Source organism: Lissotriton vulgaris, chromosome 9 (assembly GCF_964263255.1).
Source record: "Lissotriton vulgaris chromosome 9, aLisVul1.2, whole genome shotgun sequence".
In the NCBI taxonomy this organism is placed as follows: Eukaryota; Metazoa; Chordata; class Amphibia; order Caudata; family Salamandridae; genus Lissotriton; species Lissotriton vulgaris.
In genome coordinates this window covers 392,950,021-392,966,746 of record NC_141697.1, presented here as the reverse complement: position 1 = coordinate 392,966,746, position 16,726 = coordinate 392,950,021, and the positions used below count along the sequence as shown (strand labels likewise).

The 16,726-nt window shown below is 42.4% G+C and overlaps 1 protein-coding gene across 1 annotated transcript in view; it reads right to left on the bottom strand.

Annotated features, from left to right (window-relative positions):
• Positions 1-16,726, bottom strand: part of LOC147690175 (cholesterol 24-hydroxylase-like) — a 471,985-nt gene that overhangs the window by 209,816 nt on the left and 245,443 nt on the right. Inside the window, exons 8-9 of the mRNA XM_086936649.1 lie at positions 4,850-5,006; positions 2,475-2,537 (exon numbers count right to left, since the gene is read on the bottom strand). Of these exons, the coding sequence (XP_086792775.1) occupies positions 2,475-2,537; positions 4,850-5,006 (220 nt within the window). The remainder of the gene's footprint in view (positions 1-2,474; positions 2,538-4,849; positions 5,007-16,726) is intronic.

Below are 16,726 nucleotides of genomic sequence, written 5' to 3'. Positions count from 1 at the left end.
CAAACTGCCAAGCCATGTCTTTTCTGGACCGGAATAAAGCATCCTAGGACCAGTTTCTGGCTATCAGCCGTCTTCAGCCAGGATAACTTTACTCCAGTTGCGTGGAGAGCATGGGACTCACGTCTGAGCATACCCATCCCACTCGGGGTGACAAATGCAAAAACAACAATTGATGGACAGAATGCAGAACATTGTCATACATTCACCCCAGTACAGAGATCTGGGTCTAAATCCATAGTTTTTTTGCACTCCACACCACCCCAGTTCGGACATGGCCATATGCAAATCAGCCTTGACTCTGTATATACTTGGGGTGCCGCGGGCCCTTTGCGTCCATGGGCCCCGGTACCACTGCACCTGCTGCACTGTTTATAGCTACGCACTTGGTTTCCTTTCTGCTGCACTACCTTTCCCGCGTCGCTCGCGGCCGCGACATGAGCCGCGCGCCACCCCTTTTTTCTGCCATTAATAACGGTGTCAAGCTGTGCTCACAAAATGTCCCCCTTCGACTATTAATATGCATTGTCATTTTAAGCATGGAACCATTTAGCCCGTGATTTATGTCGCGGAGGCAGCGCTGGGGGCAGCTGTACGGGCTCTCTCCGCTTGGCGAGTCAAGTCATTTCCTTAACAAAATGTTGGGCACAGATGGGCCATAAGCTGTCAGTCCGGCATTATTGTCCCGGCATCTGCCGGCCCTCGATGTACTGTTTTATGTATTCAGCCAGTTACTTAGCCGCGGCACCCTGAAAAGACCAACCTCCCATGATTGGCAAATAAAGTGTTTGTTTGTCTCTTCTTGCTATTGTTTTGTTTTGGGAACACATGTCAGCGTCTCAATTACCCAGTTAATTAACAGCTCCCAGCAGACAGGAGGAAGTTCTCCGTGCTTCAGGGTTCAGTTGATGTGGTGTCCGTCTGGTCTGAAACGTTGGTTCTTCGGAGCATGCTCACGCTGCCTGCAGGCACCAGTCGGCCCTCTGATTGGTTATTAAGGAGCACTAATGTTAGTGTTTATTTGGTATTTATCAACGAATCAGAGAGCCGACTTGGGCGTGCATGCAGCTTGATGTGGGGCGTGTTTTGGACTGAGTACGTCACGGAGAGAAGGGACTGAAAAAACACGCCCCCAATCCGAAAAAGACGGGGCTTAAATTTAAAGACAAACCTCTTCTCCAATGGCTGGCCGCCGTTTAGGAAGCCAGCCAATGAAGAAGAGGGGCGGGTTTAAGCCCCACTACTAGAAACATTAAATCTCGTCAGTGAGACTGCGCAATCGCAGCCTACGCTAGTCGAGACCTAAACATGCAGACAAGCAGTCATCCAAGACCTCTACTCAGCCCATATCTGATTGAACACACAGGTCATCAAACTTGAACACCTATTTGAAGCAAATCTATGGGCTTATAATGGTGAGAACAAGTCAAATAATCATGCTAATGCCAGGATGAACTGAGACTGAAAATGAATTAGTCTTATTATTGGAATCTTGCGACTTTTTAAGAAACACAGACTCAGGACACTAGAGCTGCAAATACAAACAAGCGGCAGCCATTGCCGAAGCCGGCGTCCTGCGAGTGCTGTGTGGGGTGGCAGCCATTGTCTGAAGCCAGTGTTCCGTTGTTTTGTGCTCCCCGTCTGTTCGGAAATGGCGACTGCTTGCTTATGTTTGCAGCGTGCCATGTGCGCTTTCACATTTAGAATAGGTGCTGCCCCCACACAGCAGTCGCAGGACTCGAGTGCTCTGTGGGGCGACAGCTATTGATAAAGTAAAAGCACGCATGGTGTGCTGCCAGTACAATCAAGGGTCTGCCATTGCCGAAGCCAGCGTCCCACTAGTGCTTTGTGGGGCTGCAGCTAAAACAAACGTCAGCCATTATTAAAGTGAAAGCGCGCATGGCACGCTCCAAATACAAACAAGTGGGGACATTACTATGCGCTCTGTTGTGCTTGCTTCAGCAAGACATTAATTTAGTAAATAGTGCTTCCTACCTGCTAGTGAAAGCTAGAGTGTAGGGACACAGGTAAGAGGGGCTGTCCTTATGGAAGGCAACAGTAGAAGACAGGGAGGTATTAAGGACGGTCAACTAAGCCTAGTCATGAATAAAAAGCCATTGTTTACAAAGGACAGGAAGAGAAGTAAATTGTAAAGGTGAGTGGAAAATGGGAGGAGCTTAAAGTCCATTCCTGAATACAGCATTTCTCTAAGAAACAGCGCAATCGCTGCCTAGGTGAGACCTAAAAAGTTTTTAAGTGAATATATTTGCTGTCTTAATACGTAGCTTCTATGTGTAATGCACTTTATTAATTAACTTGAAACTACATAATGTCTCCAGGTCCTAATTCAGGCAGACTCACTTTGCCTTGAAACCATCTCGGGCTGATAATTTAAGAACATTGGGTAATTGAAAAAGCCATTATTAGGGAAAGAGCTTATAAACACAGTAAAATCAGTGTAGTTTATAAGTACCAACCAGCAATAAAGAAAGTGACAAAGTTGTCCAGCATACTTTCGAAATCATAGTCTTCTTCCAATTCTGAAAATAGAAAAAGCAGTCTGATTAAGATTCTTTTTTTCCTTGAGCCTTTCAAAATGTAATTTATTTGTATTTACAATGTAATATGGGCCAGGGAGAAAATCTGGCGATGTAATCAGTTGAGATAATATAAATGCCTTTATCTTGTATTTATAAACCAATTTTAAAACGAAGTCCTAAATCTACAATGCTTCTCGCCTTATTGTTTTCTCACAAGTGTATAGCTGAATTTTTTTGTCTCCTTTATGAGTCACCCAGACCTCTTCCAAATTTTCAGCTTATAAAAATATTTTCTATTCTACTGCGAAGCAGAAAATATATTTTCTATTCTGCTCGAAAAGATAGTTTATATTACTATTTAAATTATTTTAGTTCTCTCCATTCAGTGCGTCTATGAATAAACTTAATTCTTGATTGGATTGTCTATGCTGCAATTATCATCATCTTTTATTTCTCTCTTCACTTTCTGATGCTCATCTCCACCATCCATAACTCTCTTGAAAAATCCCACCATTCATTTTTGTTCTGGATCTAATCTATTCCCTTAATTAGGATCGTATGTGTCCCCTTAGCATAGTGATATAAGCCTTCCACCGGGCCAGCTGTAAAAGTTATCTCTGCACCTCTTTTAAATTTACCTTCTCCACAGGCAACTCTCTCCACCGTAGAACTGAGTGAATTCGTCAAAGTAAACCTTATAGAACATTTTGTGAAACACATTTCCAGAAGGTACAATACTTTGCATTTTATTTTATTTTCATATCTTCCTTTGTGAGCCACAAAAAAGCAGGGGCTTTTGGCTGATCAACTAAAAATCAAGCCACTATCCCCTCAGAAATCAATGACCTGTTCATTCCATTTTGTTGTTACTACTATTATTTGATCATTTCCCCATAACCAAACTGTTTCTTTTTTTTACAGTAGGACAATGTTGAGATGGATAGATTTGTAAGGATTGCTAAACAATATCTGGTGTAAGGCTACACCATTTAGAAGAACTGTTTAAAGAAATGTCTGCTTTTGAAAGATAACTACCCAGACTGCCGATGTTGGTCCCAAAGGTGTCTGCACCACAGGATCACTGAAAGGGGGTTGGATACAGCACGATTAAGAAAAACTATTTTGGACACACAAATTGTAAAGCGCTCTTATATCCTTCGGGATCAAGTTCGCACTACATAAAACTTTATAAAAAAAATAAAATAAAAAGAAAGAAACATATTGCAGTTCAAGGGTTCCTCACCATCAGAGAAGCATTAATGCAGGGCTGAGCCTTCAGACGTGACCATGACAGAGGATCACAAGGGTGTCATGACCGTGTTGAGCCTACTGCTCTTAGGAATGCCTGCCACCACCAGATTAGATGAAAGGGGGTGGCTTTATTCTTCAGGGGCTACACAGAGCAAAAGCAATGTTCTATAGGGGAGCTAGTGGACTGGATATTAGCAGATAGCTGCTGCTTTGCCTACATGCCTCAGACGATCATCCTGGCAATCCAATTTGAATTCACCATTCATGAGTGACAAAAGTAATTTTCTCAATTACCTAAAAGTTCATGTTCTGCAACGCAACACATGTGGCTGGCAGTTCAGACTATACTGCTCCCACTCTAGCAGAGTCAAGACTGATGTGCCTACGACTGGGTCCAAACTGAGGCTGCAAGTGGTGATAAATAACGATGGACTGGGATGCGGCTCAAGTAATTACCAGTGACTGAGATTAATTCAAGTATTCCATCAATCAATTTAATATACTTTAGTGTCGCTATAAGTGGGACGGTCATGTCCAGACGTGGGTACCATGCACACAGTGTCACTAGGATCAAGCTATACCTTGCTTATGAGTCGTAACAAGGGTGAAACTGGTCCTGGGTTGCTCCTATTCTGGTTCAGGGATGACCTGGTCTGGCTGTTCAAGCTGGACTGTTCCCATTAGAGCAGGGTCAAGACTGATTTGTCTATGGCTGGCTCCAATTTGAAGTGGAAAGGTTTGCAAAATAACGATGGATGGGATACAGCCGGAGTAATTACCAGCGGCTGAGATTAATTCAAGTATTTCATATTTAATATCACTTTTTTATGCTTTAGCATCTTTTCCAATCACATAGTGTGTCTTTTAGATTTCCATTCATGTGATATAAAAGAAAATTAGTTCGAGATGGTAATTAAAGATAATCAAGCGTTTATTTGGGCTATTTAGGTGAGAAATTTGCAAAAACAAAACTCATTATTTTTTTATATATATGCTAGCAACAGTATTTAGCATGAATTAGCTAAAGAGGGTGAAATGAAGTCAAATAATGTTCAAGTTACCAGCTCCTTTCAGGATCTGAGTAAGAATGTCCTTTGGGATGTCCTCGCCGTTCTCAATGGCCTTCTGCCTTCGCTCGATGCATTCCCTTCCCGTGCGACGAAGTAACAGAGCGCTCTCCCGCACCTCTTTTACAAAGGCACGCTTTCCTGGAATGTACTAAACGATAAATTAGGAAACACTGCATAAAGTTGTTTTAATTTTGTTTTTTTGCACCAGCATCATTAAGAAGGAAAATTATCCAGTAGGTAAACAGCGAACATGTGCCAGAGACATCCAAATGTAAAAGCAAGCATGAGTATTTATAATAAAAACTGTTAATAGGATAGCTGATAACAATACTGAAGTGGTATTACGCAGGATGACATATTGATTATTAGAACTTTCTCTCATCAGCCTTCGTTAGCCTATTTCACTCATTTGAAAAATACAGGAATAAAGGAAAAAAACTTGTAACAACAGTTTAATAATTTATTGATTCTTCAATCTATGAACCCAGTGGGCCCGTGCTCAAAGACGAGTGTAAAATTTGTATTTGCAAATAGTGAATTTACTCGCATATAAGTGTGCAAATCTCCTAGTACTTGGGAGTGGGTGTTTGAGATTGGTAATGCATATGCTCTAGAAAGTAAGTGAAAACAAGCATCAATATATTTTCACAAGTGTACATTTTAAGCGTACTGCTAGAAAACTGACAGCCACAGCTTTCCAGAAGTAATCCGAAAACATGTGGTTAATTTACCAAAAATCTTAAATTTACTCCGAATGTAGGGAGGCAGACGTTTGGTACATTTGACCAACCATACTTATCTCTATATGGCAAGGATCTAGAAACATCATAAAACAGGTGAAATCATTTGCTAAAATGACAGGGATAACACATAGAATTATATATGGGTAACAGCAAATTATAGGGATGTTTTTCACTATTTTCATTAGCCTATTTCTGTTTCCTGCCCTGCCTTCAGTTTGTTATGTGTAATAGAAAGTGTGAAGTTACTAACAGCACTTGAAAAATGCTGAGTTCATCATGGCTGCTCATTGTCCAAGCTAGCATGTTTTGTCACTTTTGTCATTAACAACATGACACCTTACTTGGATTTATACTTGTAGATAGATCTGATGTTTTTTTTGCCAAGTTAAATTAGTCTGGTAAGGGACACAGTGGCTCCAAGCTCTGTTGTATTTTGAAAAGATGGGATAGAATCAGTGATCAAACCCTATTTAAACCCCGGGATTTGACAGTAGATTAGAGGTGTTCGCATTAGAATTATCACCAGAGGTCGCCCCGACTGAGGATCGAGACACTCTAAGGCAAAGAGCTGATATCTGGCTTTGGCGGAACGCACCCATTCTCACTCTCTCCCTGAGCTTTGATACGGAACAGCTGATCTAACTGTTCAAAGGTATGATGTGCAGTGCATCTTGAGAAACTCAAAAGGTAAATTTGCTATTTAATGCTCTAGCTAAAATTTAGCATTGTGCTAGAAATAGTGTTAGGATGTTAGGAACAGCTCACTACAATTCTAGGAATGTTTTTGTTTTTACTGATCATAACATGTCTAACTGCTCTTGCATTGATATTCTATGTCGTTACTATTCCTATTTTATGATATAGACTGAGGAATTAAAAAAAAAACATTTTAACTTACATGTCCGTTTCTTAGTGTTATCTTTGAATGTGTTGTTCACAAACTAAACACTTTTGGGATTGCCACTGTTTCCCTGAAACTTGAACAGGACTGACAGTAATCTGAAAACTCTGCCTGCCCAAGATTGCTAGGTGGGTTTGTGTAAGGTCTGGGGTCCAACTGGTTTTCCTCATTCTATGATGAAGCACTGAACTTAAACCTTGTGCCAGTTGGGTAGGAAACCAACCCCGGGAGCTCTGGGGTGGCACTCGCAAAATTCACATCTGGGAGACTGGGATGTTCAATGTTCCTGAAGGCCTTGATGTCGTCCGCTGGATTCCCTACCATGTCCCCTTTTCTGAATCGGATCCCCTACCATGTCCCTGAAAATATGGTGTGCCTGTTGTTGGCGTGGTGAGACTTGGCATTGCCTGTAGGAGAAACCTGTGGGAATTCCACAACAGGGGCAAAATCATTGGGGATTCTGCCTTGCAGGTGTGGGAGCCGACGGAGCGCAATGTGGCTCTACGTTCTTTAAAGCACTCTATGGGGAAATTGCGTTCTCAACAAACAGGGGAGATCTGTCAAAAGGCATATCTATGAGTGACGCCTGAATATTACGAGAGACGACGGTGGAACTCATCCATGCATGCAGGTGGAGCACCACACTAGTCCTCAATGCTCTAGGTAAACAGTTGGTATTGTCCAGGTCTGACTGTATGACATATCTGGCCACACCCTGGCCAATCTGAATGGCCTGCACCAGGTTGGTGTCGTATTCCTCTGGGACTGCTAACAACATCCCTGTGATTATGTCCCATAATGGAAGGAGTTACCTACTCAGCAAACAGATGGCACAGACTGACCTAATGGCGAGGCTAGCTGAGAGAATACTTGTTTCTCAAATGTATCAATTCTCTTAAACTCACTATCTGGGAAGGGTGGCTTATGGGGAATGAGTTTGGATTGATACTGCTAGTGGAAGCCTCATCCACCAGGCTCTTCGGAGGATGGTCTAGAGTCAAAAAGGCACAATCATCTGGAGCTAATCTGTGGTGTCATGCTAGCTGTCTGTTTGCAGGTGGGAATTAATAAGGTTTAGCACACGAGCCAATGACAGTGTCAGCCAGGGCATTGTTGAATTCCAGCCAGTGTTTGTACGAGGTCGGTCTAGGCTGCAAAACTCAGTGATGACATTGATTTTATCCCTTACCGCCAATCTGTTTCTGCATATCGAAGGCAACTCCACTGGCTCCCTGTGGCCAGCCGCATCCAGTTTAAGGTACTCACCCTTACCTATCGAGCCGTCAACAACTCTGGTCCCACTTACCTGAAAAATCGGGTCTCGATATCCCGCTCCACCAGATCCCTGAGATCCAATGACCTCCGCCTCCTCATCTCGCCCCGCTTCAGACTTTCCAGAACCGGTGGCAGAGGTTTCGGTGTCATTGCTGCCAGACTTTGGAACTCCCTTCCTCTTGAACTAAGGTTCTGCCCCTCTGAAACCGTCTTCCGAGCCAAGCTCAAAACTTGGCTCTTTTCCGGACTCTAACTTCTTGCACCGTCCTTTTTCTTCTCTTCCTGTTTCCACTCAGTAACCCCTGGTTTTTAGCGCCGGGACACCCCTTCGGGGGTAGCTGCGCGCTTTACAAACTCCATAAAATAAATAAATAAAAATAAACTCAACATACAGCACCCAACTAAAGACAACAGCATATGAGTCTGTCTCTTCTGTTGAGTGACCAGGGGGAGAAGCCAGCCTCAAGTCAGGGGAAGTGTTGTGTTCACTGGCCTCTTATAGGTCCAAAGAGAAATTGTTGCATCACATTGTGGAGGAAATTCACCCTCATCAGTCATTGACGTCAAGGGCTCACTGGCTTGGTCATACTCCATATCCAAGGCAAAGGTGCTGTTTTATTTGAGTCAGAGTGAACAGTGGCCAGTTGCATCAAGACTGTTCCATGATACACCCATGGTTGAGCTAAAAAGATATTCAGCTTGGAGTTGCACAGGACAACAGGGTTGGCTTCAGGGTTAGCATCAGCATGGTAGGAACTGGCATGGATTTTGGTGCCAGACATTGAGCTCAATCCAAAGTCAGAGCTTAACCCGAAGTGGGTTCAGGAGTGACCAGTATAACCAAGCATGGATCTGTTGGTGGTAACCCAAATAGAGGGCTCTTTGGATCCCTGGGGCCAGATGGCACACCTGAGGGATCTTGTAGTGTGCCAAAGATGCACATCATGGCATCCCCGAAAGCCTCTATCTATTGCAGCCTTGCTGACTGCCCAAAGTGTAGTGTGTATCGTGATCAGCTGTGATATTGACTCCATGATAGGAGACCAGGAGCAGGATCTGAGACACCTTAACATCCTTGCAACTTCTCAGCGAGAGTGAAGAGACAGGGATAAGTACCACTGGGTCATCTTGTGTTTCTTTTAGGAGTTTGAACCACTCGAAGACTTGTACCATGATGAAGACTTGTCAGAGGAGTGGCCCAGAGAGAGGGAAAGGATCTTGTATTGCCTTTGGGTGGAAAAAAGCACACTCTTTGCATGACTTGGAGTTGTGGGCCAAACACCAGAGCAATAACTCATGGGGATCGGTCACAGAAATCTGCTTGTGACAGTCCCAGTAATTTCAGAAGGTAACCTGTTACCCAGCACACAAGAAAATATTTTTGGTACAAATAGCTCATCAACTGAAAAGAAGTTGGGAGCTAGCTCCGGATCCATATACGAAGCCTCAGAAAGAATAGCACTTATGTTAGTGCGCTTTGGTGGCAATTTATGGGACTCCAGGCTCCACTTCCGGGGATGATGAGGGTCAACCCAGAGAAGCACAGAACCAATTACCGTGCACAGGGGCTATGCTGAATTATTTTACAGATCCAGTCCAAACGGTAAGGACTATGCAGTTATAAGTATCTATCAAAAATAAATAAATGTTAATGATAATCTGAAATAAACTATCCCAAAAATAGTAATCTGAAATTTGGGTGGCCAAAACAGTAACATCCAACTTCCTGTCCCTTTGTCAACAGTTGAAGTGCCGGCCAATGTGCCTGTAGGATCTTGGCCAGTTATGACATTGTTGATTTAAATATTTTCCATATACTCTAAAATAAATGTCATGTAGCACCGAATGCTTCACTGACCCCCAAAAAGTGGCAATTAGTGTAGAACTGCTTGTAGAAGCCGAGGGTTTCTGTGTTCAGTTCAGTTCAAAATGTAAGTTTATTTGGCCCATTGTCCTTAAACAGATAAAAACATCATAAAAACAATAAGTTTTCCATAAAAGTTTTAAAACAATGTATAACTTATATCTCGTTAAAATAGATCACGCGCGACATAGACTACTCCCATTTCAAATTTTGTATAACTTTTTGCATAAATCTCCCCAAGGCACAAGCAATATCTAAACTCCTCATTTCGGTTAGGAGAGCACTTGCAGAAAGTCTATTGTATATACTGTATTTTTGAGAAATGGGGCGTAAAATCTCTTTCCGTGGTTCTAAAAACTTTGGACAGTCCAATAAAATACGCATCATATCACATGAAGTTCCCAATATACATTTACAAGTCCCAATGCTATCTATCGTCTCTTTTATTACTCTTGTGTTACAATAGCAAGGATTCAATCCAATTCTTAACCTTAGGACTTCTCTTCTCAGCCTTCTATTTGGTAGTCTATCGATGTAAGGAAAATGTACATCTTTTTGCCAGGATTGGGTCAAAAACTGTACCGACTTTTTCGTCGCCATATAATCTTGATCCTCGGCTCAGCATACTTCATTTCCAACTTCCCTTAGAGCCCTCATCGCAATTTCCATTTGTAGGGTCACTGGGCTTACCTCCAGTCTCAGCAATTTACCAACTAGCCTAAAGGAATTTCTTACCCCTTTAGCCCATGATAGTTCACTCATCATGGCTTCCCTCCTACACCATTGCGAGACTTTATGATCTTCTTCAAATCCCAGGCGCTGCCAGAATCTAACTAAGGCCGTACAAACTGTTATCTTCCATGAGGTTACACCTGTTTCTAATCTAACAGCTTGCACCATTGAGCATTTAGGAAGTGAAAATAGATTTTTCAAAACTTTTCCCTCCTCGGCGTCCTAACTATGTTTACCGCCCTAAAACAATACCTTGGCCCCATATAAGCATTGCGGAGGGACCATAGCTAAATATGCCTTTAAAACCGGCCTTTCAAATTTTTCTCTGTAGATTCCGTTAAATTTCTTTAGGCCGTTTATTGATGCAGCTGATCTTATTTTTAATGCGTCAAGGTGAGTGGTCCATTTCAGATTTTTCTGAAACCACATGCCCAGATACCTATATTCGTCTACTGTTTTCGGCTTCACCGAATCTAAAAACCAGCTATACCTTATTTCCCTTCGCCAAAACGTAAAATCTTTGTTTTATCCATGTTTACTACTAACTTGTTATAACTACAGTACTTACAACTTTTTCTGTAACCCGATCTCTGTTTGGTCGAAAATCACCAAATCATCAGCGTATAACAGACATGCTATATGTTTCCCATTTATCTTAGGACTTGCCCCCCTTGCTCCATCTAAAATTGAGGGTAAGTCTGCTATAAAAAGTGAAAAAAGTTGGGGGGCCAAGACACACCCTTGTCTCAGCCCATTCCCAATTTGAATTTTTCTAAAGATACTCCCATCTGTGTCTAAAATAATCTGTGCCCAGTTTGCAGAGTGCAAGAGTTGTATTATGCTCAACAGATCACTAGGGATATCGTAACCATTCAATGTCTCCCACAACTTCCCACGGTCCACCAAATCAAAAGCCGCACGGAAGTCCACGAAGCAACAGCACAACCTACCATTCTGCTCCATGGACTTCCCCACAATGGACCAAAGTGCGAAACCGTGGTCGACCGTTGAATGGCCCTCCTTAAACCCCCTCTGTTCTGGAGGTACAACCTGATACTTCTCTGACCATTCCTTTCGTCTTTCCAGAATCAATTTGACAAAAACTTTTTCGCCTCTATCCAATAAATTAATTAATCTATAATTTTTTGGGGAATAAAGGTCACTTTTTTTATGTATAGGCCTTATAATTGCGCCTCTCCAGTTTTCTGAAATTTGGCCTGAGGTAAGTATCCCCTGGAACATTTCTGAAAAGAAAAGAGCCCACCACTCCGACCTCTTTTTTATCACCACTGCAGGGAGATTGTTTGGGCCAGCTGCACGAGTCAAATTTAGATTAGATATAATTTTTTGACATTAGCAACAGAAAAATTATCCTCCATTTCTTTACTAACACCAGACCATAGTATTGAATTTCGATCTTCAATTTCTTTCCAGTCCCCATAGATTTCCCCCAAGTATATCGCCCATTCATTTTCAGGGATCACACATTTCAAAACTCCCCTTACTTTACTTGAACTTTCATGTACCAACCTCCAAAACCCTTTCAGATCCTTAGACTCTATTGCAGTCAGCAATTTATCCCAGCAACTCTCTTTATAACATCGTTTTTTATTCCTCACTAACATTTTATACAGTCTCCTTTGCTTCTGGAGATTATACAACAGTTCTACATTGTATTTTACCATTAATCCTCTTTCCTGTTGCCTAATAAAGGTTTTGGCCTTCCTACATTCCTCCCTTTCTTATATACTGAGTTTTCCCTCTCACATCTGGAGTTTCCTTCTTTAATTTTTACCTTCACAAAATCCACTAATACACTGATTGGGTTCTCAAACCAGGCGCTTTCATCTACCCTCAGGATATCTTCTACCAGCAACGTCTGTTGAACAGCTACTAATTTTTCCAAATATTCCTCCGTAATCCGAGTTGTTAGTCGTCTGGGGTAATCAACTTGGACCAACAACACTGTATCCCTTTCTTTTTTCTTTAGCTCACACATTTCAAACCTCAACGGGAAGTGATCACTACCATCTTCACATAGCACCTCAAATTGTTTGATCAGCTCAAAATGTCAGCCTTGTATATAAACATAATCAATTGGGCATAGTTGCTGGCCAGTCTTAAAGGTTCGCTTTGCTGGTCTATCTACATCAAATCTACCATTTGCACAATTCAACCCCAAGGCCCCCAACATTTGACCTTAAGTCGAGTCCTGTTTTGACATTACCACCCTTGGAATTATTGCATTCCTAATTTTGTAGAAGTGCAATAGATCTTGACACCAATCGTCAGTCCTCACAGGGTTTAACTTATGATTAAAATCACCCAGCACTAGCGCTACATCTCTTGGGTAGTGCTCAGTCATAGTTGACAAATCTTCATTACATTTTTCCATGTCATCTTTGTACAGCCTCTCTTCCCCCTTCTGAATGTACACATTTACGATAATAATACCATCAAACCGAGGGTCTGGGTTCAACAATAACACTGCATCCTATCACCCATTTACATTTTACCTTCAACAGAACCACTTTCTTGGCGATTTTGGTCGATACCAATGTCGCTTACCCTCCTGATGGTCTACCAAAGCGTCTTCTTACCGCTACTTTTGTCTGCTGAACATACCCTACCCTTACTTGGGTATCGTCACACAGCCAGGTCTCTTGCAACCGGTCTAACCATAGAAGGCATTAGATCTTTGATTTGTTTTAACTCCCCTATCATAGTATTAAACTGGGCCTCTTGAGCTATTAGGGCTTCATTATTTAATACTGCTACCTCTAGTAAACCAAGTATTTTGCAGTATCATCATCGCTTCCAACATTGAAGCACTAGAAGACCCTGTGACATCTAAATTGGACAGAGATGGTCTGGTGGAATCAGTTATTTTATCCTGATAGGTTTCCACTCCGTCCTTCTCCCTCTCATCCCAATGTTCTTTTGAAGAGTGATTATTGCTTGAATACTCCTCTGCCTCTATCCCCCGTTCCTCCGCCTCCCTTCCTATCTCATGGACACATGGCGAGGCATTTGGCGAGGCATAAAGTCTTGAGGAAAATCTTGGGGATGAGGACCGTCTTGGATCCAGCGATGCTCCAGAGAGGTTAAGGTCGAACAGGACCTGTGAATCTTGTCCTGTAAAATCTGTATTGACTGAAGTTAAGTCTACCATATTTGCTGAGGTTGGGAGATTTATATCCACACTTGGTTCCCCATCCTTCAAGCACTTTCCTTTATAAAATTTCCCCACAAAGTATTTAATTGATTTAGTAGCAGAGGGACTGCCCTTTTCCCTCCTTGGGCAGGCCTGTTGCGGTGTGGTATGCGGGGATATTGCTACTTCAGGTGGGCTTTTTTACGTGCTGGTATCTTGCCATGCATACCTTTTATACCCCCCTTGGCCAATTCTTTGCTCCTTTCTTCCAAGTCCATAGCTTCTCCATCTGACACACTAAGATCTGGGTTTAGTTTCTTCTTTTTTAGAATGCCCTTCCGGGCTCTTGTTCTCCCAAGGGCCATCACCTTCAATGCCCTATTCAATGGTAAGACCTTAGTATCAGAACTCTGTCGTCTCCTTTTATACCCCCACAAAATTTAGTTGGCGGTATTTCCTTAATCCTCCCACTCCGTAATTACACTCACCTCTGTTCCTTGGCTGTGAGCTGCTTGCTGCACCCTGGTCGACTGCTATTACTAAAGCAGCGTTCAGGGCTTCATGCCCCCTCCCGCTCTGTGTACAACTGGTTCTTTGCACCCTGCGCGGTACCTCCTTGAAAATCACGGCGTTTGGGGTATTTTTTTTGGAAGCCTTCCACTCTCCTCCGCCATTCTCACTGTACAACCTGATCCGGTCCGAGAAAGCCGGTGACGTGGTCATGTAGGTCAGCGTAAGCGTTGAGCGTTGAGCGTCGTGGAGCAGCGCAGCCGGGAATCAGAGAGGTCTGCAGCAGATCACATGGCGCGCTCATCTCACACAGCACTTCGGGCTGAGAGTAACTCGCTGTGGATAAGATGACAACTGAGACATGCACTACCTGAGCTTCATAAGCTTCACCTCTATGATAGTTTGGTGTTACATGTAGACAGCACAAAAATTTAGGGTGGAATTCCTGAAATCTTCTCTATAGATAATTGCTATGGGTAATATTAATTCTATCATTGTATAGCTCATCTGTGCAGGTACCGACTGGGACTGGTTATATGTAAATCATTCCTGGCCACACTCAAAAAGCATTAGTCACCCTGATCTGCTAGGCCAGGCCTCATCTGAAGAAGTGTCAAATGCATCTGAAGAAGTGCCAAATGCATCCCAGGCAAGAAGGAGCACATATCATCCTCTGCAGACACTCAATGACTTACTGGCTAGATCAGGGAAAGGACGGTTTACACCTTCATGATTACCAACGTTTGGCTGTAACAAATAATTTCCAAGACGCCGACACAGATCTCCAGGAAGGAAGAGTTGGAGAATGTAAATATGACTTGCCCAAATTGCACAGAAAGAACTCATCCCAAGACTCGAAAATGTACTAACAACTGGCAAATCATTACACAACCAAAGCAGACATGTTGGATTTCTATTTAAAACAAAGGAAAAGCCCCAGAACCAACCCATTTCCAACAATCCCCTCCAATAGTAGGCTATCCCAGACTCTGCATTCCTTAAAACAACTATAACAAAGTGGATTAATGGATTTGGACAAAGCAAGCAGGCCAGCCTCCTGCTCTTTTGACCCTTGTCCACCACAAGTCTTCATGAACATTAATTTAACTACCTCTACTGCCACACCAGTAAGAAAAATCATCAATAATTTATCAGCTATAGGAATCTTTCCAGAAGACTTAAAAAAGACATACATACACCAGTTAATAAAGAAATCAAACTGGAACCTACATGACCCACACAACTACAGGCCGATTACAAATGGACCTTTTCTGGGCAAACTGATAGAAAGAGCAGCATTTGCCCAGATGTCACAAATCATTGAATATAACTCAATACTTCCCAACTTCCAAACCGGATTCTGTCCAGCAAGAGGCAGAGAATCTGCCCTCGTCGCTATATGGGATGACCTTATAAACACAGTAGACAGGAACAGGGATGCTGCACTAGTCTCTTTGACCTGTCAACTGCCTTCGACACAGATGACCATGGCACTCTAATCTGAAGACTCTACGAAGCCAGCATTGAGGGGACTGCTCTCGACTGATCACATCCTACCTTCAATACAGGACAAATTTCATCCATACTCCCCGTGTCTCAGCCACACCATACTTCACAAAAGTAGGGTCCCTCAAGGCTGTATCATCTCACCCATGCTTTTCAACATCTACCTGAAGACATTACTGGCAATGATCAATGAATTTCAGCTCTCACGCTATAACTATGCAGATGACACACAATATACTTCTTAAACTGGAACGCCCCAAAGGCATAGAAAACTCAAAAATGTTCAGTTGCCTCAGAGCTGTTGATCAGTGGATGATATGGAGCCACCTCAAATTGAAACTAAAACACTCACATGTGGCGACTGGAACAGTTATGACTCACTCTGAGCCGAGCCTGGCGATCTGGGTCCACCTCCTAAAGTATCTATGGAAGTAAGAAACCTTGTTATTACCATGGACTCTAAATTATCAATGAATGCCCAAGTGGACAAGTTAGTAAGATCAAGCTTCATTATCATGAAAGCTCTGTGAAGCATCTTCCCACACCGGGGATTACCACACAAGGTCCAGGCTACTATCTCTCTTTTATTGTCTAAACTTGATTATGCCAATGGCCACTACCATGGATCATCTTTATTAACTATAAAAAAAATACTAGGAGTTCAGAACTCTGCTGCTAGACTACTCCTACATGTAAAACCACAAGACCACATCTCCCCTGCCTTGAGGGCCCTACATTGGTTACTGGTTGCCAGAAGATCCACATTCAAGCTGCTTTGCATCACCCACTAAGCAATACATGAAATGGGACCACATTTTATCAGGAATAAAATCACCAAATACATAGAACAAAGGAACGTATGCCCAAGATTGGCACCTTGCCTCAAAATCCCAGCATACCAGAAAAAAGCATGGGTGGCACAACTTTCACTGTTCCAGCAGCCAAACGATGTAATTCATTAACCACAAACATAAGAACCACAGATAACTATCTAATCTTCAGAAGACTACTTAAGAGATGGTTCTTTCCTACATGACCACCACACGCAATCACAAATGTACATCCTATGCATGTGCATGTAAATATGTATATTCTGATAATATTTATGTATTTAAATATGGGCATTTGTTTATACAAAAATGTATACTACTTTGTTTAAAAATGTATATTCTTTAGGTCTGCT